The sequence below is a fragment of the Mesoplodon bidens genome (genome assembly GCF_964165515.1).
Source record: "Mesoplodon bidens genome assembly, chromosome: 9".
NCBI lineage: Eukaryota > Metazoa > Chordata > Mammalia > Artiodactyla > Ziphiidae > Mesoplodon > Mesoplodon bidens.
The window spans coordinates 63996994-64020142 of NC_138166.1; the positions used below are offsets into that span (position 1 = coordinate 63996994).

At 40.6% G+C, this 23149-nt stretch overlaps 2 protein-coding genes across 2 annotated transcripts in view; one reads left to right on the plus strand and one right to left on the minus strand.

The window, feature by feature from the left end:
* Positions 1-23149, plus strand: part of NPSR1 (neuropeptide S receptor 1) — a gene marked incomplete at both ends in the record, with an annotated part of 117469 nt that overhangs the window by 33068 nt on the left and 61252 nt on the right. The window lies entirely within an intron of this gene.
* Positions 18573-21769, minus strand: LOC308622487 (SUMO-conjugating enzyme UBC9-like). The gene has a single exon (XM_081243946.1). The coding sequence runs from the start codon at positions 19275-19277 to the stop codon at positions 18675-18677; it is 603 nt and encodes a 200-aa protein (XP_081100072.1). The 5' UTR covers positions 19278-21769; the 3' UTR covers positions 18573-18674.

Sequence of the window (23149 nt, forward strand, 5' to 3'; positions counted from 1 at the left end):
TAAAAAGAAACGAAATTGAGTTATTTGTAGTGAGGTGGATGGACCTAGAGTCTGTCATACAAAGTGAAGTAAGTCAGAAAGAGACAAACAAATATCGTATGCTAACACATATATATGGAATCTAAAATAAAAAGAAAAAAAATGGCTCTGAAGAACCTAGGGGCAGGACAGGAATAAAGACACAGACATACAGAATGGACTTGAGGACATGGGAGGGGGAAGGGTAAGGGTAAGCTGGGACGAAGTGAGAGAGTGGCATGGACATATATACACTACCAAATGTAAAATAGATAGCTAGTGGGAAGCAGCCACATAGCACAGGGAGATCAGTTCCGTGATTTGTGACCACCTAGAGGGGTGGGATAGGGAGGGTGGGAGGGAGGGAGATGCAAGAGGGAGGAGATATGGGGATATATGTATATGTATAGCTGATTCACTTTGTTATAAAGCAGAAACTAACACACCATTGTAAAGCAATTATACTCCAACAAAGCTGTTTTAAAAAAAAAAAAAAGATTACCCTGTCTGTCTCTCCACTTGCAGTAATGAGTATGGAGGCTGTGTTGACACATCAGGGTCTTTAGAGCAAAGCAGCCTGACTCACTCTGCATTTGGAGGTCGTCTGCTACTGCAGGCAGCATAAACCTCATCTACGCTGTTACTCTGGAGACCTGGTGGGCTCATTTTGTAGCCCTAGGGGTGTCCTGATGCTGGAGCCCTCTCATGGGAGAGCTATTGGTGGGGGCAGCACAGGGGTGGGAAAGCTTGTTGTTCAGCTTGGAGAGGTGTTAGTGGAAGCAATCCTAGGATGTGCCTCCAAGAGAAGAAAGCTGAGTGAAGCCACAGTCAGAATGAGGGAAATAGTATTGGTTAAACTCAAAGAAGGAAGCATAGAAAACCTGGAGAAGGAGTGATGATGTGGTGGCCCCCAGAGTTGAGGTGCCAGGACATGGTATAAATTGTGCTCGGGATTGAGCTGTTCGGGTCTCAGCTTACAAACAGGTAAGACATGCTTCAGTGCCCATTCAGCAGAGAACGTACTTCAGATGAAGGTTGTGCTCTAAATTCTATTAATGGAGAGACTTGTTACTTGAAGCGTGAGATGATTATAACAAAGGCATGGTCATCTATCCAGCACAGAGGAAATGAGCCCATGCATGGCATTTACCAATGTATAAAATGATGGCAAACATCACGCTCCTCTGGGCACTTTAGCTGGTACCTTGGAAAAGTTGAGCATTGTCACAAAAATGCTGTCTTCCTACATTAACCCTGACCTGAGAAGAGCAGGAGAGCATACATGCTGGCAGCAGGTTGCAGAGACAGTGTTTCTGCTTCAAATCCTTGCTCTCCCATTTTCTACTGGGAGATCTTGCAAGGTGGTTATTTGACTTCTTTCTGCTTCTATTTCCTCATCTGTCAAATGGAGATGAAAGTATTTCTTTTTTCATGAGGTCAGTACGAGAATTATACTGGATCAGGAAGAAAAGTGTTAAGTACCGTGTCTGATACATGAGTCCTAAATAATGCTAGATGTCACGATTTAACCAGGACCCTTTAAAGTACTGGACGGGTATCCCTACCTACCCCCTTTCCCCCCTTTTCCCATCTAAATGCCTAAGACAGGTCACTTCTCCCCTCTCCACACCTGCCACACAGTTCCTGGGAGTACAGAACTGCACTGTGGGGTCTCGCTCTGGGATGAGGGTATCACAGCTTGAGAGTCCTAATTCCCTTCTGTCTCTTACTTGCCACTATTCTTGTCTGCTTCACGCCTAGCCGGGGTGTTCAGGAGCAGATTACATGCAGCCCTGCAGCTGCTGCTTTGTGAACGAGGGCTTCTCTTAGAGGGAGAGAAGTCAGACAATTCCTTTCTTGGTGCGCTTTACTGGATACCAGAAAACTCCCACTACCAAAAACATTTTACCACCATTCACATTCTCATGTCTAAAGTTTTGTAAGGCAGGGCACATTCGTTTAGTTAAAATACAAAAATTCCAGGGAGAAGATATATAGCAAGAGTTATCGGTCACATTTACCTCAGTACAAATGAATTTCCCAGATTTCTTTTCTGAAAACAGGTTAGACAAGGGGGAGATATAAGAGAGGATGAAAAGCCTGAGGATTTGAGAAGCAGCTGAGAAAGAAAAGGATCCAAATGAGAGCCCTGGGAACTCCAGAGATGCTCACTGTGGAAGTACCATTTGGAGCAGGGCTGCTCTGAATGGGCCATGTCCCCAAATGAGTCGTACCACCAGAGGCCTCGTAGGGTTTTCAGGGTCTCACCCGAGGAGGAGACTACTTTTAAATCCTGGGATTGCAGAGTTTATAACAGTAATCTGAGGAACTATTCATCAGCGAACAGGAAGTAATCAGAGTGCACAGCCAGCAAGTGTGGGCTTTGGAACCAAAGGCATTTTTATTAGGACACGTCCTGCATGGGGGATTTTGAGGGCCAATAAATATGTCAAATGCCCACCCTGCCCCCCAGTTAAAGGATTTGAGATCGCCTGGACCTCTAAATGTGCCACTGTGGCCCTTTGGGGGAGTATAAACATAGGAATAAACACAATGGATGAGCAAATCTAGCTGGGATTTATTTGGGCATCATATTTTAGAGCAGAAGTTTAAAATATTTAGTTTACACACTTTAAAATAATATTGAGGCTCCCAAAGAACTGTTGTTTATGTGGATTAACTTATCTCTAGAATTATTTACCATTTTGGAAAGTAAAATTGAGAAATTAAAAATATTTTTATTAATTTATTTTAAATAACGGTAATAAAATATTAACAGAAATAACATACATTATGAAAAGTAACTTTTTTTCCAAAAAAAAAGATTGCTTTGCTTCTTCATCAGTCAGTTATGCTATTATATGTGTGATATAGTAGGAAATACATATATATTTAATCTTTGTCTCATCCTTGGCTCAGAGCTCCTAAAATCCCTGGAATTTCCTGAGCGATGGGGGTGAGAGAAGCACTTTTTGTTATTCCTAAGAAGCCCTTTTCAACTGTACCTGCGTTTATACTAATGAGGTGAGTCTTGGAGGGCATACTCAGATAGCTTCACCCAGATAGCTTCAGGGTGAGAGCTGGTACACAGAGGAACCAACCCTGTGATTAGAGGGTTGGAAACTTCAGCTCCACCCCTTCTGGAGGGACTGGAGATTGAGTTCAATTAACAATGACCAATGATTTAATGTAATGGAATGAATGTAATGAAACCTCCATAAAATCCCCTAAACAGGGTTTGAGACCCTTCCTGGTTGGTGAACACATCAAAGTGGTGAAGGGCGGTGCTCCCGTAGAGGGTATGGAAGCCATGTGTGCACCCCTACACGTTGCCCTGTGCTTCTCTTCTGTTTCCTGAGTTGTATTGGCTATAATAAACTGGTGAACATAAGTAAAGGGTTTTCTTGAGATTTGTGAGTGGTTCTAATGAATTATCAAACAGGGGCAGGGAAGGTTGTGGGAGCACCCAAATCTGCAGGCAGCCAGGCAGAAGTGTGGGTCACCTGAGCTCCCTATTTGTGGCAGGTGTCTGAAGTGGGCATTCTTGTGGGACTGAACTCTTAACCTGTGAAGTCCATACCAACTCTGACAGTCAGCGTCAGGATTGAGTTGGACCATTGAATAGCCAGTTGGTGTCAGAGAAACAGAGGCATATCATGTAGCCTCTGGAAAACACCATATGAAAGAATGAGAGAAAAAGTAATAGCATCTTAGCATTGTTGTAAAAATAGTTTTGACTTTGCAGACCATCCCCCCTCCCCAGAAAGGGCCTCAAGGGACCCCAGGAGTCCCCAGACCCCACCTGAAGACCTCTGTGTTAGAGAATTGTTTTCTGTGATTGGACTGTTCTGAAACTATCCATTCCTTAGCTCCAGAATACATCATTCAAGTCTCAAAGGCCCAAAAAGGTTAAAAATTGCTTTTTCATAATTAAGATTTAAGATGAAGACTCCAAGGAGTCCTTGGAGTTTGTGTCCAGAGACAGCACGGAGCAGAGAATGGTGGAAGATGGGGTTTGTTCTGTAAGTTTATCCAGAGCTCATGGCGTATGGTGACTATGCCAGGAGTGAATGAGTACTCAGTACCTAATAACGGCACTGGGGAGGTATATACAATGAGTGGGGAATGAAATGGTAACCTCACTAGTTGTCAGAGGGCTAGAGTGAGGAGAAAGACCCTCAGAGCACATGTGCTCGGTATGCAAACACCCTCCCATCCCTGCACCTCTCAAGGGAAGGGTGGGAGGGAAGCCTGTCCCTCCTTTCATTTAAATGCTGATGCCTGGCATAATTTGCTGCAAAGCCGTTTTCTCTCTCACGACTTAGGAGAATAGAGTCAGATGGTTAGCATGCTAGAGTGTTCAGAGCTATGTTGAAGCAGCAGGTGACCTAGAAAAGATCTGTCCCCCCCCAAAAAGCGATAACACGCTGTCCCTGCATAATGATGATATTTTGCCTCTATGCACTGTTAAGAAGTTTCAGAAATATTATGGGAAACAAGAAAGGGATTTTTCATACAGCTGGCACCTGACTAAATAAATGTATATTTCATACCTGATTCTTTAACTAGGATCCCAAATGCATTCTCATACTTCTGCCAGACAGACTGTTTTCCTTTTCTTATGCAAAAAATCTAGATGGACTTCCAGCTCAAGACTGTGCCTGGCTAACAGCCTTCAATACAACCTGTCCCATTTTCTCACTTTAAAAATATGGGAAAAAATGAAAACTCTCACTACTGTTGAAAACCATCATTGACAGACAACCTAATGTCTGAATCAGAGAGGAATAGACACTACTTATAAAGCAGATGGAGCTGCACTGAGAAACACTAAGCCAAGGAGCCTCTGCGCCATGCAAAACACAGACTGTCAACAAATGTGAGACAGAGGCATTGTCTGCAGCCGGATCTGACCCACCCATCGAGGAGAAGCTCATCCTTAGATGCTGCCAGGCTCTGAGGCAAGCAGAGGATGGACTCTACCTCATTAACTACTTTCTAGAAAGAATACAAGTCCCAGGAGGAAAATGGTCAGGATGTAGGAACAGACTCAGGATATAATGTGATATGTAGTCCCACAAGTGAGGAACTGGGTGTATGAGCAGAGAGAAGTCCCCTGGTAATGGGCCACACTGGGAGTGGGTGGGAGTTGTGTGGTTTTCTGTGGTGTGGTATGTGTGTGGGTGTGGCACGTGGGGCATGTAGTATATGTGTGTACACCTGTGTGTGCATGTAGCATGCATAATGTGTGGTATGTGTTGCATTGTATTGTATGGTGTGTGTGTGTATCATGTACTGAGTGAATATGTATGTGTGAGTATGCAATGTGTGTATGTGATACGTGTATGTGTGTGTGTATGTGGTATGTGTTTGGTGTATATATGTATGTGGATGTGGTATGTGTGGGGGGTGTGTGTATATACCTAACTACTATAATTAAGACTCCTAAAGAATAAGGCAATTGAAAGAGAGGGATGAGTTCCCTTGGATAAAGACCCATCAGAAACTTGGAGTTGGCCTGGAGCTGTTTGTGCACGTTGACCTGGCCTCCGGATGTAATAAAGGATGGTTATTATTGCTTCACCATATGCTGAACAGAGAGTGGGAATAAGAGTCATTCATTTACCCTATCTGCTTCTAAGCATCAAATCTGAAAAGAAATCTGGTTATTTTTTGAGAAAAAGAAGAAATCCATCAAATCATTTGTAACTATAGAAGCATAATTTATACCAAGAAAAAAGAAATAACATCTGGAAGGCTCCGAAGAAAAAGACATCTCTAAAAAAGTATACCTCAATGACTAGAAAAAAAGATATTTCAAGGAAGTGTTTTAGTGTCATGAAGAGATGTAAGAAAGCATAAGCAGGAACAGTGTTGTAAGCAAAAAGGCAGGGAGAGGAAAGGAAGAGGATGGCACGAAAGGCGCCATTGTGGGGAAAGGAGCCACTAAAACAAAGCCTGAGGCAACGACAACCAAAAAAGGTCAATTCGTGGTGCAGAAAATCCCATCAATTACTGGAAGGGCAGGTTTGAGAAGCCTTTCCAGAATGCCAAGTGAAAGGATAAGGAAGTCAAAACAAAGTAAGAGGAGATAGGAATAAAGTCAGCAGAGAGTGTTCCTGGAAGAGAAACAAAAATAGAGAAAAGCAGAATCAAACCTATAACATAAGAAATCTTTCCTGAGCTTGCAAAAAAGGGGAGAAAGAGGCTTGTGGAAGCAGATTCCAAGAGCTTACCATACTTAGGCATAGTAACTGAAAATATACCTGGGGTATCCCCACCTCCACCATCATCTAGTCATGTCTTATCAAAGCATTTTTATTCATTCACTCAACAAATACTTATTTTATGTGCCAGGCACTGCAATTATAAAGATCGAAGGAAAAGTTCTCAAAGATTTAGGCAGTACAAAATTGTTTACTTACAATACCCACCGTAAACCAAGTATCAGATCATTAGAAGAAGACATCTATCATCTTAAGGGATAGTTTGGGGGCTCAGGGATTTCTTAGGCTTCCAAGCTACCTTTACTGTATGAACATAACAAAATGACAAATGCAGGTATACATTTGTAACCAAACCAAACTTGGATCCACTTGCCTGCCTCACAGCCAAGCCAATCTACCTACACCAGGTTGTGGTGGAGGAAACTGCAGCATTTATTGCAGGTGCCAAGCAAGGAGAATGAGCAGCTCATGCTCAAAAGACCCAAACACCCCATGGCTTTCAGGCAAGGGTTTTTAAAGACAGTGTTAGGGGAGGGGATCATAGGAGCATGGCCATCTCATGGACCTTCTTCTGACTGGTTCATGGTAAGGTAACAGGGTGGTGTTTCAGTAATCTTAATTATCAACCTTCTGGTTCCGACCAGTCTGGGTTATACCACCATCCTCCACCTGGGCAGTGGCAGGGGTCTTCGTTCCTGCAGAACAACTTAAAGATACATGTCAGATTGTTATATATATATCCCTTGAGGAGGAACTATTGCTGAACTGTTGATCTTGACTGCTTTTCCTTTGTTTCTGCATGCCCTCACTTCCCTAATTAGTAACTGGTTGAGTCTGGTCTTTAGAACTCAGGGAAGGGCTGGGAGACTAAAGCTTTTTTTCTACAAACAAGAAATGGGGGACATGAGGGGCTTTTGTACCTGGGAGGGCCCCACAGGTTCCTGTTTGGTTTCACAGTGGTGTAAAAACCATGGCCTTAGTATTGAATATTTAAAAATATATGTAAATGTTTTCCACAACTAGTGGAGATTTGGAGCAGAATTAAAGGCCTAAAACTGAAGAAGTCATTCATGTACAGAAGTCCTAAAATTACTAAAACACAGATATTCATAAATAATTGGTACATGTGGTTGTAAACTGAAAACATGTATCAAATATTATACTAGAAAAAGGATATATATAAATGTACATACCCTTTAGCGCAACAATTCTATGAGTAGAAAAATTTCCCCCAAGCCATTATTTAAGGATGGTATAATGGTTTCTAAACAAGGATATAATTTACAGTGTTAGTTACAAAATGAAAAAAAAAATAGAATAAGAATAAAACAGTGGTGGCATTGGTTATATAAACAATAATTTATATCTACGAAGAAATAAAATAGAACAATGTAGATAATGTCCATTTATAGGGTAATAAGCTGTGATATTGTTACGCAAAATATGGGTTCACTTCTTGGTAGGTGTCAAGCCAAAAGACATAACCAAGCCAAACATCGGGAGAAGGAAGGATTTCTTATTACTTGCAGCAAATAAGGAGAACACAGAGACTCTTTGCCAAAGCAGTGTCTCCCCAACAGCAAAACTGGGGAAGTTTTAAGCTAAGGGTACATGCATATTCATGAAGGGGCTTGGGTGGTCCACTGAGTCCAAGCTTTAGTTGATAGAAGTCACGAGGGTCAGAAAACGTTGATATCATCATTCATTGAGTTCCGGTTGATCTGGTGGTTGAACACTTTAGAATAATCTTTACCATTAAAACAAAACTGGGAGTCTTTAACAACTGATATATAATCTTTGTTATTGCTTCTTCTTTTGCCTGATAATAGTTGTTTGTTCTTTTGTTCCTTTAAGATCATTAATTACTGAGACGTGTTCAAGGGCAAGCATTGTGGCCAGGCTTAGATCACAAAATGGTTTAGGCCAAAAATGGCTTCTCTTATGTCAAGAAAGCCATGCCTGGTTCTCTTTCTCCAAGGATCCCCTGTCCTGTTTGTTTACAATATGTTGTCATGTTAAAAAGAAAAAAGCAACTTAAACCCCACTATTTACAGTATAATTCTACTTTAGAAAAAAATATATGCATGTAAATAGAAAATAAATTCTAAAAATTTCTGCAGTTGAATGTTAGTAGTTGTTATATCTAGATGGCAAGCTTTTGCATGCTTGTTATTTTCTATTTTATCCTAGTTTGTTTGGCTCATGTGGATTTTCCAGTTTTTCTGCAAGTTGCATGTAAGCGATTTAAATAAGGCTGTGACATAATTAGATTTTCAAGGGTAGAAACAGGATTGCAGGGCCAATATAAGAGGCAAAGTTATTGAAGCAAATCAGATGAGAGATTATGGCAGCCAGAAGCCAGGAAGTGGCAGTGGGAATGGGCAAAAGTGGGCAGACTTGAGTGATTCCAAAGACAAGAAATGATGAGCTTGAAGATTGGTTACTTATGGGAGTGAGGCTGCAGATACCTACAGTGCAGTAAGAAATCATGCTTCCTTGGAGTTTAAAATAAGGATGAGTCAGCCAGATGGAGAGGGAGGGAAGGCCATTTCAGCCAGAAGTGTGTGTCCCATTATTTGACCTGTCTTACAGTGGCCTTTCCCAGCCAAATTGCAAACACACCCACCAAAGTTGAATTAACATTTTCAAAGGGAGAGGAAAGCATAATTCCCTCTGGAAACTCTGAGCACATTATGTCAAAGTGAATCCATCCATCCTGGCTATAGCAGTTTCCAGACAGGCTGCCCAAGGCTGCTTTGCAGAAAAGGCTTATTCTGTGCTGAGCACCTCATTTACACCTGAATGGAGAACTCCTGAGAATCCTGGACCAGCCAAGCACAGCACAGTTACTATTTCCAGAAAATTTTCATTTGACCCCAATGACTTACAATAACAGAACAATGTCCCATTACCCAGTAAAAATCACTGTGACCTTCACTGGGAATGGTCCTTTCCCACAAGGACCTGATCCAAAATACCATCCAGCAGATGGGAGCTCCTGTCAGAACATGAAGATCCATCACACTGACAGGTTCTCCCTGAAGACCCCAAGTGCCAGAGGATTTGAACAAAGCATCCTTTTATATGCAGGGTGAAGGAGGCACAAATTTCTAAATGGCACACAATACAGTAGCCTGTAATTATCTATTTTTAGCAGAATTTTTAAGTCAATATGACAGGTCAATGGGATTTCCATTCCAAATCTTCATTGAAGTTCTTTATCAAAAAAAGACTGTTTTTCACTTGACCTGTTCAACATTTCTTACCAGAGATAATTTCTAACAATAACAATGATAATCATAATGAAATAATATGAATATTTCTTAGTTTGCCAGACCCTATTACAAACCTATCTCATTTTATCTTTATAACAATCAACATGAAGAAGGTAACAATTTCTACAGATATCAGGGAGGAAATTTGTCCATTTGATTGAACCAAAACCCATCTACCTCCCACACTGAGGAGTTAGGCTTTTATTTTAAAGAATATGCTATTATCAAGAAAGACCTATTAAACATTTGCTTTGACCTTTGCCTTCAAAGTCATCCAAACCTGAGTTACCGGCTGGTTTCTCGAAAAGGGTAATTAATGTTGACTTTTCTTTTCACCACCTTCGGCATAACTAGTATAAAGGAAAAACTCTAAAATAGTATAACCATATTGCCACAGAAACAGATTCAGAAAAACAAACCTGAGAATGCTAGAGAAAGGAAACATATTATGTAAGTTTTCCCTTAGAGTTTGGCAGCCTTTGTTCATAGTTGGCTATAAACTCATTTAGTTCTACCAATAAGCCCACACAACTTTACTTCCTGACATCTGTTCTCTCCTCCCATGATCTGGAAGTTTTCTTTCTTCTGATAAGTGTAAAACATTTGTGGGGATAAGATGTGTTCAGAAAGGGACAGAAAGCAGACAGCCTGGTTCAATAGGTGTTGGTGGGGGGGATCCCAGGAAGCTGGATTTCTTTAAACAACCCCTTCAAAGTTTTCCTTACCCAAGTGGTTTTGGAACAATGTTTTGAGAATCTCGAGTCAGGTATTTGGTGGTGGTATGCACATAGTGGTTAGGAACATGGCATCATAGGGTCCAGAGTCAAATCCCAGCTCTTTGTGTCACCAACTGGGTGAAGGTGGCAAGCCAATTAACTAAGTCTCAGTTTTCCCATTTATCAAGTGGGTGTGATAATAATATATGTAAATTAATGAGCTAATATATATATGCAAAGTGCTTAGACCAGTGTCAGGATTACAGTAGGTAATCAATAAGTGGAAGTAATTATTATTATCATTATATTATATGAAATGTTAGATAGTAATATAGTATGCAGTGAAGCCCTCATTTTCTTGGACAGAACTAAGAACAAATCCCCATATGTCTGTTGCCCATGGAGTTAGGTGAGAGAAATGTCTAATGGTAACACACAACACGTGTTATCAAGCTACCCAAGTTAATAATCCAATTAAATTCCACTTTAAACAGGAACAAAAAAGGGTGGGGACCTCTAAACCCCTTCTCAGCACAAGCTCAGAACAGTAGACTGCTGACTGTCACCAAGGTGACTGTAGATACAGCTTTCATAACCATTCCTGAAATCACTCATATTCCAAAAAGAGAACATACTTCTAAGAGTAAAACTTAGTAATTAAGACACTCAGCCAAAAAAAGACATCACAATACATATCAGAACACCCATAATAACACTTTTAGAGAACTGACTATGTCCCATCAACTGTGCCATGCCAAATCCCCTACTGGAATTAGCTCATTCTATCCTGACAGCCACCCTAGGATGAGTGTTGGTTTGATCTCCATTTGTGACTGAGGGTACTGAGAACAGAGAGATTAAGTAAGTATTTATGCACCTCATGGAGAGTAGACCCAGGTTAAACCCAGGATGACACATCCCAAAGCCTGTGCTCCTAGTCAGAACCCCCACACAGAACTGCTCATGTAGTCAAGAGAACAGTAGTGTCCCCAGAATGTGGGCAAAACCCCGTGGAGAGGCTGTTTAGTGCACTATGCAAGCTAATTGTTGTCACCAGCTTGTTAATGAACAGGAAGTGGGTCAAGATAATGAGAAGACAAGCCACAGCCTGGGAAAAAATATTTGCAAAAGACACATCTGATAAAAGACTGTTAACCAAAATATACAAAGAACTCTTAAAACTCAATAGTTAGAAAAAAGAAAACCATTTTAAAAATTGGGCAAAAGACCTGAATAGCCACCTTACCAAGGAAGATATACAGATGGCAAATAAGCTTATGAAAAAACGCTCCACATATATCATTATGGAATTGCAAATTAAAACAACAAGATACTGCTATACACCTATTAGGATGGCCAAAATCCAGAACACAGAAAATATCAAATGCTAGTGAGGATGTGGAATAACAGGAACTCTCATTCATTGCTGGTGGGAATGCAAAATGGTAGTTTCTTACAAAACTAAACATACTCTTACCACACAATCCAGCAATCACACTCCTTGGTATTTACCCAAAGAGCTGAAAATTTATATCCACACAAAAACCTGCACATGGATTTTTATAACAGCTTTATTCATAATTGCCAAAACTTGAAAGCAACCAAGATGTCCCTCAGTAGATGAATGGATAAACAAACTATGGAACATCTACACAATGGCATATTATTCAGCGCTAAAAAGAAATGAGCTATCAAGCCATAAAAAGACGTGGAAGAAAACTTAAATGCATATTACTAAGTGAAAGAAGCCAATCTGAAAAGGCTACATATTGTATGAATTCAACTATATGACATTTTGGAAAAGGTAAAACTATTCTAAAACCATTCTATTCTAAAATTAAGCTGGAAAGAGTAAAACGATCAGTGGTTGCCAGGGGTTAGAAGAGAGGGGGGGATGAATAGGCAGAGTGCAGAGGATTTTTAGGGCAGTGAAGCTATTCTGTATGATATGACAATGGTAGATTCATGTCATTATATACATTTATCAAAACCCATAGAATGTACAACATCAAGCATGAACCCTAATGTAAACCATGGACTTTGGAGGTTCATTGATTGTAACAAATGTACCACTCTGGCGGGGGATGTTGATAGGGGGAGAGGTTGTGCATGTCGGGGGTAGGGGGTATATGGGAACTCTGTACTTTCCTCTCCATTTTGTTGTGAACCTAAAACTGCTCTAAAAAATTAAATCTATTTTTTTTAAAAAGAAGTGGATGCTAATCTTCAACACGTGCAGCTTTTTATAATTCATTTATAAACGATGATCTCCAAGTGGGGAAAGACTCATGTTCATCTTGTTAGCTTTTTAAAAATTTATTTTGAAATAATAATAAATTCAAAGGAAGTTACAAAAACAGTGGGGTGAGGTCCTCATACCTTTTATCTAGTTTCCCCAATGATGTGTGTACAACATTTTGCATACAATATCAAGTCAGGAAACTGACATAGGTAAAATGTGTGTGTATAGCTCTATGCCATTTTGCCACATATGTAAATTCGTATAACCACCACCACAATATCTTGATCAAGTGCCGAATAAGATACTCAATAAAGATACTATTAAAGACTCATTGAATGAACAAATAAGCAAGTGGCTGAGTGGATGACAGTGCATGAGATAAATAAATGGCACATAGATCTTATTTGAATATAGGGTCAGTCAATCTCACAAATCATTTTTATTTTTATAAAGTCTTGATCTGAGGGTTGTTTATAAATGCATGGATTGGAAGCACACCACCACACTATTAAGAGCCATTTCAACTTGGCTAATTGAGCCTACGTGTGTTTAGTTGCCCTCCCCCAAAACATTGTTATTGAAATAATATAACATAAATATAGGGGGAAATGGGTACATATATATATATATCCTTGATGATAGGAAAGAGTGCTATCCATGTGGCAAAAGAAAAAAAGAAAAAATTGAGACTTTCTTACCATATTCAGAGCAGCTGTGGGAAGAAAAACAAAAACCTCCTTTGTAGTAAGTAGAAGGGATACCCATCAAGAATCCATTCTCCATCCCAGAACTCAGAAAACCAAGAGATGGGGCAGTGTCTCAGCCCCTGACAAAGTTCAAAAGCTCTAGGTGGAGCTAGTGCTCTGGTCTTAGTCTCCAAAAATAACTGGACTTTGATCTGGCCAAAATTCTCCCTCAACTCTTGTCTGCTCATCTAAGGTTTTTCAGAAACCATCCAAGTATCTGAACAAAAGCGACAGCATCTCTGAAGAAATACTCTCAGCTCCAAATTTGATGTTATGAAAGACCCTCAGGAAAAACCCCTCTGCTGGGCTTGAGATCCCTGACAACTATATCCACTGTTTTTCTTCTCACAGGAAGCCCATCGGCCTGAAGACTGTGGCACTTAACCACGGTTTCTATGGGTCACTTCTCAGATAAGCTGCAAATAGGAGCAGAGAGAGAACGTAAAATTTCTCATTACAGCTCTTTGTTTAGAACGCATTTTGGCTTGCTTTTTTAAGGAGAGTAGAGAAACTTGCTCCTCTGCCTTCCAAGAGAAAACTGAAAGTTAGATTCGATTTCAGAGTGTGCCCACAGTTTCTGACCTAAGGATATTAATCAGGGTGTCTTAACCCCTCCCACCTACCTTTTGCAAGAACCATCACCTATTTCCCCCACCGGAGGTTCAGTTCTGAGTAAAACACTCCTAAGCACATCATCCTCTCCCAGGGAGCCTTGTCAGCCCCAGGATCCAGTCTATGCAAGCATCCCACCTGCCCTGGAGTTGTGTCAGTGTGGTGATCTCTGGAGACTTCCACTTGAGAGGGACTAGAGGAGGAGCAAAGCCCATTGACTGATCTCTATTTGCCTCTCTGTGTCCTAAAATCTCCATCTCCTTGTGAATAAAAGAATCAAAGTATGTTCAATCCCAGTGAAGAGCTATATCCCTGAACTTTACAAGACTTAAACATCTTGAAAAAATAGAACAACCTCTGATAGAAAAATCAATGAACACATACAAAGTTTCTGTAGTTCAAAAGGAAACTCTCTAAGGAATTTAGCTAATACAATCCAATAAGAAGACAACAGAATAAATGGTGTAAGTGAAAACAAAAATGAGTGAAATTATCAGTTTACAAATGATGTGACTACTTTAGAAGGAAACACAAGATTGTTTGGAAATCCCATTGGTCCTAATAAGAGATTTAATTAAAGTAGCTGATTATAAAAACAACAAATATAAAAAGCAATTAGCTTTTCTATATACTAGCAATAACTTATTAGAAAATATAATAAAAAACTAAAGATTGCATTTTCAATAACACAAAATGCATATGAATACACTTTAAAATAAATGTAGTGACTTATATGAAGAAAATTATATCAATAGAAGTTAACTTAGTGACATTTTTTAAATTTAATAATTGAAAATCCATTCAATGTTTCTGGTCAGAAAAGTCCACATTGTAAAGACTGCAATTAAAATTGTGGTTCCATGCAATTCAGATGAAGACTCTAATTGGATTTTTAATTTTAAAACTAGCAGATACTATTTTAAAGCACATCTGGAAACACATATTCTTGATATTTTTCCAAGAAATTTATAACAAGGGAAACAAGTAAAATGTAACTGCTCATCTTGAAACAAGGCCATGTTGGCTTAAGATTTAAAAATGAAGGAACAGAATGAAAAGCTGGACAAAAATCAAATATACATAGGACTTTAGGAAATAAGAAAAATGCTTTTGAAATGAACAAGGGGAAAGAAAGGTGGTTGAATAATCAGAGCAGGATGTGTGCTCCAGCAGATTAGCCCTCCTGCTTTCCTGCACATACTTAACTCTGTGCTGCCTGCAGCCCTCTGTGCTGGCTTGGCCCTCTGACTTGAAGTCTTCTCCCGAAGCTATTCCTTGTCTCTGCTCAGTGTTCCCTCCACAGAGAGGTCTTCCTTGGTCTTCCTAACTAAAATAGCACCCTGTAGAGGGTTTAAGGGATTTGGGGGTTGATCAATGAAAAAGATGTGACCACTAGGTACCAGTAACACACACAAGCTTTATTTCGGTGCCGCTTTGACAAGTTTGCATGTGAGGAAGTCCCTCACAGCCAGACTGTCAAGTGGCTACGGTGCAGGGGTCACCATTCAGAAGGGAAGGAAGGTAAGGTGGGAGTGAGATCAGAGAGGGGTTTATGTGTCTAGGTGATGTCATTCAGCAGCACAGCAGGGAGTCTAGGTCAGGGAGTTCCAAAGTTGACAGCATCTGCTTGAGGTCTTTTTAGTCTATGGCTATAGCTATGGCTATAAATCTAACAGATGTTGGGCACAGTTTTTCAGGGTATACAAAACAGGAAGGCTGTCAGTGGCTAAAAATCTGCTTATATGGGCTATATATAAAATAATTAGATGTAAAAACTTGAGTTGGTGCCAGTGCGCCTTTGAGCTAATGGATCTCAGTCTGCAATGAAGAAACAAGCAACCTAGGAGCTAATATACAGAGACCATCTTTGGCTTATTTATATAACACACTTCCACTCGATTCAATGTCAATACACCGCTTGATATTTTGTTAGAGCACTTATCCCTCTGTGCCATTATAATCTATATTATTTGGTTTTTGTGTTTTTATCTGTTTTTCTCACTACAATGTTAACTCTGTGAAGATAGAACTGTGTCATCCTTATACATCGATGTTTCCTCAGTACCAAAAAATTGAGTGTCTGAACAGAATGGGTACTTAAAAAACATTTGCTGGAGGAATGAAGAAAGGAAAGGAAGAAAGGAGGAAGCCATACTAAGATAAGCATCAAAATAGAGTTAAAATTCCAACATAAACATGAAATTGCTTTTAGGAAAACTATTTCAATAATTAGGGTGGGGAAGAATTTTTCTAAGTGGGACATCAAGGTAGAAATTATTAAGGAAGACTAACAGATTTGAATTCAAAAATATAAAGCATAAAATTTAAATTATGAAGTAAAAATTTTTAAAAATAAAATTATAAACTAATTTAAATATTTATAGTATAAGTAGTATTTGCATAGTTGATAGAGAGTTGACATACTCACCAAATAAGGACTTCCTACAAATCAATAATAAAAAGAAAAATACCTAATAGAAAAATAAACACAAATATGTGAATAGGAAAACACATAAAGGAAATGCAATTCACCACTGTCTATTTTATTTATTTATTTATTTATTTATTTTGCGGTATGCGGGCCTCTCACTGTTGTGGCCTCTCCCGTTGCGGAGCACAGGCTCCAGACGCACAGGCTCAGCGGCCATGGCTCACGGGCCCAGCCTCTCCGCGGCATGTGGGATCTTCCCGGACCGGGGCACGAACCCATGTCCCCTGCATCGGCAGGCGGACTCTCAACCACTGCGCCACCAGGGAAGCCCACCACTGTCTATTTTAAATGTTTAATGTCATGAACTAAATAAATGCAAAAAACAATAACAATGAGATGCCATGTCTGCCTAGTAAGAAAAGAGAGTAGGTTTCAGGAAACTGGTACTGCATCAGGCCATTTCTATTAAATACAATCTGAAAAGGTATCAACAAAGCGTTAGAAAGTGTTTATCTATGGGTCATGTTTTGCTTTTCGATACTTTTTAATTTTTCATCATTACATATTACTTATGCAATAAAAAAGTAATTGTACATTAAAAATGAATAGTTAGGGTAAATCCCTGGCTCCTAGAGTGGGCCAATCATGGAAAACGATGTCCCAATACTGAGAATGGCCTAGGTCTGTTGCAACTTTGGTAGCACAGTGGAGAGGGTGATGATTTTCTCTGCTTTAGATGAAGGCCAGGGGACGAGAGTTAATTCTGCACAGATGGATCTTGAAGTCTCAGCAGAGGTTTTCCAGGTGCCCAAAGGAGGAATGGATTGTAGGCAGAATAGAATGTGCAAGAAGGAGATGGGCACAGGACAGCATGGTGCGCAGTAACAACTTGAATTCTCAGTTTCCAGAATTCACACTTGACACTGAATGTCTATCAGGTAATAGGGCTCAGGTTGGAGTTCACCTCACTGGTTATGGGTAAAAGACAGATTTTTTGATGAAATTTGCAAAGCGAGGGTTAGTAAAAAGAGCACATTTCCCTAATGTCTTACCCCGGGGAGTGCTGGGACTGGCCAGAGTATACCTTCCAGGGGAGGGACCCAGTTTCCCTAGTTGCTCTCCTTTGTTATTTATCAAGGGATAGAACAAGTTTATCAGTGGGGGGAAGGGTGTGGTGGTGGCAGAAAAAGGGCCTCGACCACTAGGCAGTCTGGTGTAGAGGTCAGTTGTTTACCGCAGTTGTTTAGGAAAGCCAGCTGCCAGCTTGAGACCCATGGGAGTTGAGTTCAGGTGCAGTCCCACTTCTTGACCTGGGGAAAACCCACTGTCCCCACTGGCTCATCACCTAGGCCACTCGGTGAGAATTCCCAACTTGCTTTTGGACTATTCTATTTATCCGTAACAGAATCTTAGGGTCACTTTTGGACTATTCTGGTGCCCATACATTTCACTGATTTTAATTTCACTGAGGCTGGATTTGACTCACCCATGCTTTAAGGGTAGTGTGCAGAATACATCACAAAACTAGTGCCTGAGGTTAACTACATGCCCAGCAGTCACGTCTCTATTAGACGTCTTTTTGTGTATTTGTCAGCACATACACATACACGCTTATGATTCAAGGCTGGTCTTTTGTGAAAAGTAGCCACAAAACTACTTTTTTGTACTAACTGCCAATGCTAGGAGACAGAGAGTGAAGGGTTAACAGTTCTTGGACAGAAAAGAGAAGTTCTAGATAAATGACAAAGAATTGAAATATTAACCCATGTTATCGGTTAAAGTTTGATAACAAGGGCAACATTTAGAAAGAGTAAGGGGATCCATGAAACTGGTTTTTTTTTTTTTTTTAAATAAACAGCTTATTTACTCTAAACAGCAACACAGACAAACGCCATATAAACACAAAGGAAGTGATGCGGAAACGCGACGCTGGCTGACTGTGGATCTGAGGCTCCTAAGCAACACAAGCCGGGCTCTGGGAGAGGAGGCGGCGGGGCGGGGCAGGTCTGATTTTCAGTTTCGTGCAGCCAGCTGAAGGCTAAGTGCAGCTCTAGACGGCGTGAAGCATGCCTGCATCCGCGAGCAAAGGAACTAGCTCCTTGGGACTCATTGAAGTATAAAAGTTTATAATTTTACAGCAGTTGAAATACTGACATCAATATTAAAATAAAAGCAAGTTTTACATAACAATCAAGAATACAAAAGACTGAAGGAAGAGACCCTGTATGGAAAACTGGGCGATTCAGCGAGCCGAGACCGTACCAGGGGCGGAAATGGAAAATGGCGCCCGCCCAACCCTCCCCTGGTGACCAGTAACTGTAGAGAGCAACGTTAGATTTGCAAAAATGTTGTAAACAAGTTCTTGCCACACCAATCCCTTCCTTTTTATGATGCCACGGGTCGCTGCTTATGAGGGAGCAAACTTCTTGGCTTGTGCTCGAACCCTTTTCTCGTATTCCACTCTGTTTCGGCAGTAGATCGTGTAGGCCTCTGCTTGAGCTGGGTCTCGGATATTTGGTTCATTTAGAAGTTCCTGTATTCCTAATAAGATGTGCTTAATCGTGATGCCCGGCCTCCAGTCCTTGTCCTCCCCCAGGATGGACAGGCACACTGTGCCCGAGGGGTACACGTTCGGATGAAATAATGGCGGTTCAAACGTGCATTTCGGAGGTGAGGATGGATAATCGTCTTTGAACAGCATCCGTAGTTTAAACGAGCCTCCTTCCCACGGAGTCCCCTTCTTCCCGGGAATGGCGCACTCCCAGTTCATGAGGTTCATCGTGCCGTCGGGATTTTTTGTTGGGACGGCCACAAAACCAAACGGGTGGTCTTTTCTCCAAGCTTTCCTCTCCTGGGCGAGTCTGCTGAGGGCGATCCCCAACATGTTTGCGTCCCTCGGGCGGCCGCGGCCCGGCGAGGGAGGCGGACGGGGAGGCGTTGGAGGCGTTGGCGTTGGCGTTGGCGGCGGCGGCGCTCCCTTTGTCTCGGGACTTCCCTCACGAGCCCCCATGAAACGGTTTTAATGATTGCCTCACTAATTCAAAAACTGCTCATCCAGTTAGAGATAAAATAAATGAATGATAAAATGGTGATTAACTTAGAGTGTTAGCAGGTGTTTGTACAGGAACCCCTGCCCAGCAAAAGTGCCATAACGGCTTTAAATAGTATATGTTGAAAAATAAAAGTTGGTTGGAAATTTTAAAAATATATTTTTTCCTTGCAGAATGTGGATAATAGGCCTTTGTGAGGTGAGGTCACCTTAATCACACACCTCTGTACAAATGTGGATTCTATAAGAATAGTTAACATCATTCATCATTCTTGGTTAGTGTTACTGTAGAGATGTAATGCAATATTGTGTGGAGATTATTTTCATGACAAATATACTGTGATTGCTATTTAAATTACCTTAGTCCTGCATTTATAGAGTCACGGAAGTCACAAATTTTTCAGTTATAGAAAGAAATTATGTGACATTCAAGAAAACGGAGTTTCACAACTGTCTTGAGATATTTCTGTCTTAGAATATCAAAGACTACGTTGGTACCACTTCAGAACAAACTGGGAGGGGGAAGTCACGGGAGATGATACTGAGGAGATGGGAGGTGGGAAGCCGACCATGAGTTGAGTTTCAAGCCACGCATAGGGATTAACTCGGAAGGCTCACAACCATAAGAGTGATGGAATCAGATTGGTTCTCCTGGAAACCAATTTCACTGAAAGATTCCCCTGGAAATGGACAGACAGATTGGTGGAAGACAAACTGGTAAGAAACCAGACTGGAGGAGTCAAGGTAACAGCTTAGGAGACTATTTTCATTGTCCTAAAAAGATGATAAGGATCTCAAATCCAGTGGTCCTCAACCCTGGTTGGATCACAGAGTCAGCTAGGGAGCTTTGGAAACTATGGATTCCTGAATACCATTCCAGATCAAACACATCAGAATCTCTGGGGCATCACTATTTTTTTAAGTTCCCCATATGATTCTGGTACAAGATGAGAAGTGAGAATGCTGCTCTGAACTATGCAATGGCAATAGGTGTGGATATATTCAAAAAATCTTTAGGAGATAAACCTTCATGATGGCTGACTGATGGAAATGGAGGAACAGGAAGTGTCTAACTTCATGGTGTAGGTCTTGGACAGCTTGGAGGATGGGGAGGCACTTATTAAGATGGAAAATATGGAGAACTTCTTGAATATATTTCAAGCTTTGAATACACGTGTACTCTCTTCAAAACCTAACCTGCCCTACAAATCTACAAACTTGGAGTGGCAATCGGCAAAGAAAGCTTACATAATTTGAAAAATAATTCTTTGCTAATGTCAGGAAAATTATATTCTTTCAAATGTTACAAGAAAAATATGGTTTGACTATAGATGCCTGTTCTCAACGGAGATCTGGATATTGAAATAGCAACATCTCATTGTGAAGATTTTGCTGCTATCTGAGATTAGATTTATCATTTCTTTTCTTTAAGACTGAGTTGGAGTATCTCATCAGAGGACACTTTCTCAGCAAACTGGTCTATATGGCTATGAAGTTTCAGAGCAGTTCTTAGATTTCAGTCTTCTTGAAAACCCACATCCACCTGCAAATGTGTTCTCTGTCAACTCCTACTGGTCCTACCTGTTTTTCTCTTGCTTGTTCCCTCATTTAATGGTTGTATTTTTCCCTGCGAAGGTATTTCTCTCAGGCAGGATCTCTCCACGAGGAACCTCAGCAGCATTAGGCTTACATTATCCTTAATGCTAATAAACAATCACTATGACAATGGAGTAGACAACTCTGATTGGGTCATGAGTCCACACTAGGTGGCGGGCATGGAGTCAATACCACCTAAATCATGTGGATTAAGGCCTTCTCTGGGAAAGGTAATTGAGATACTGTCATCAGGAGAAGAAATATAGGTAGGGTAAGCAAAACCAACAGATGACCAGTAAAACTTCAGTGAGTCTCTGACTTTCCATTTCCCTGAGCCTCACCATGGCTGGGTGATTCACAGGAATAATCCATGGTTTACTGTGTTCCCTCCCCAGTCTCCACACATACCCATGTGTGGAGGCAGAGATGGTCGTGCATCATGGGGAGGCCCTGGAAGTTTCAGAGAAAAGACTACCCTGGAGGTTAAAGCTAAAGTGAAGGCCAACTTGTTGTGCCATTCATGGCAGGCCATCCCTCTTGTTTCTTATCCCGGAGCCCTGTTCCCCTCCTCCTTTTTGCTGACTTTGATAACTGAATGAGTGAATAAATGAATGTATATTTGGGTGCCACACATATGGTCCCTACAAACCCCATGCCAGCCTTCCTTCTTTCTTCCAAAAGATGAACTGAGTGATTATTGGAATAAAAGAGCTGGAAAAGTGAGAGCTCTCAACTCCAGACCCAGAGAAAAAAGAATGGGGCTTGTGAAAAGTAATGCTTAATGAGTTAATTTCCAAAAGCCTAAAACAGAGCTTTAAAAATGTTCATTTCTTTTAAACAGTGGTTAAGGTTTTGATAATCTACCCTGAGGAGGTCATATAAAACTGCTGATAAAGCTTTTTGCAAAGGAATTTTGCAAAGCTATTTATAAAGTAGAAAATTGTAAACAAATTAAATGTCCAACTTTGAAAGAACAGTTAAATAACATACGCTACATCCACTCAAAGAATATAGTTTACCATTAAAAATAATTTTAGTAATAAATTTATAATAATTTTGAAAAAATCTCCTAAATAAGTGAAAAGCAAGATAGAAAATTATATATGCACAGTGAACTCCAGCTATATAAAAAAGTAAAGACTTACATGGAAAAATGAACTCAAATAACTTGTTTTTGGTGATGATAGAATGTATGATCCTCCTCTTCCAACTTTCTACTTTTCTTTAGTTTCCGTATTTTTGGTAAGCATAACCGATGTTCAGTTCTCAATCATCTTGATTGACCTGTCAGCAGAATTTGACACAGTTGATCACTCCCTCCTCCCCAAAAAACTTTACAAACTTGCCTTCTAGAACACCATACCCTGCTGGTTTTTCACTCACCCATTGGTCCCTCCTTCCATCTCCTTTCCTTGCTCCTCATCTTCTCCCTTATCTCTTAGTGTTGGGTGTCCCAGAACTTGGTCCACAGATCTTTACTCTTGACTAGTCACACTTCCTTAATGGCCTCACACAGCAGCATGACTTTACATACCATCTATATGCCAACAAGTCTCCCACTTATATCTCCAGACTAGTCCTTGCTCCTGAACTCTAGACTTGAATACGCAACCCTACTATACATGGCTGCAAAAAGATATCTCAAACAATTCATGTCCCAAACTAATTCCTGATCTTCCCTTCCCAAACCTATTCCATTTGGGTTCTTTCTCATCTGTACCAGTCAAGATTTGGTCTAGAAATCAGAGTTACTCTAATTATTATAGGAATCAAGGGATTGAGTAGATAACTTGGTGCTTTCCTAAGTGTGAGCAGAGTTACAAGAGTGAAGATCAAGAAGACTGAAGCCAGAAGATCAAAGAAATACCTCCAAAGCTTGTGGCTCTTAAATGTTCTTTGGGGAACTGCAGCATTTCTCAGGGTCTATGCCAAAGCTCCCATCAACTGTCTCAACTGCAGAAGCAAAGCAGGCTCTTCCAGAAGCCTGAGAAGCTATACACCTTGCAGTTGCTCATACATCTGCCTTCTATGGCTACTGACAATAATGGCCTCTCTTCACTTTTCCTTTTCAAATTTCGCATTGAAAAACTCTAACCTGGAACCACATAGGGAAAGAGAATCTAGAAAATATGGTTCCTAGATTCTTCTCCATCATGCAGAGGAGTCCCTTAGAAGTAGACAGACAGGTCAAAACAAACAACCACAGCTCTTTGAGAATAAGGTTTGTCTTGCTGCCT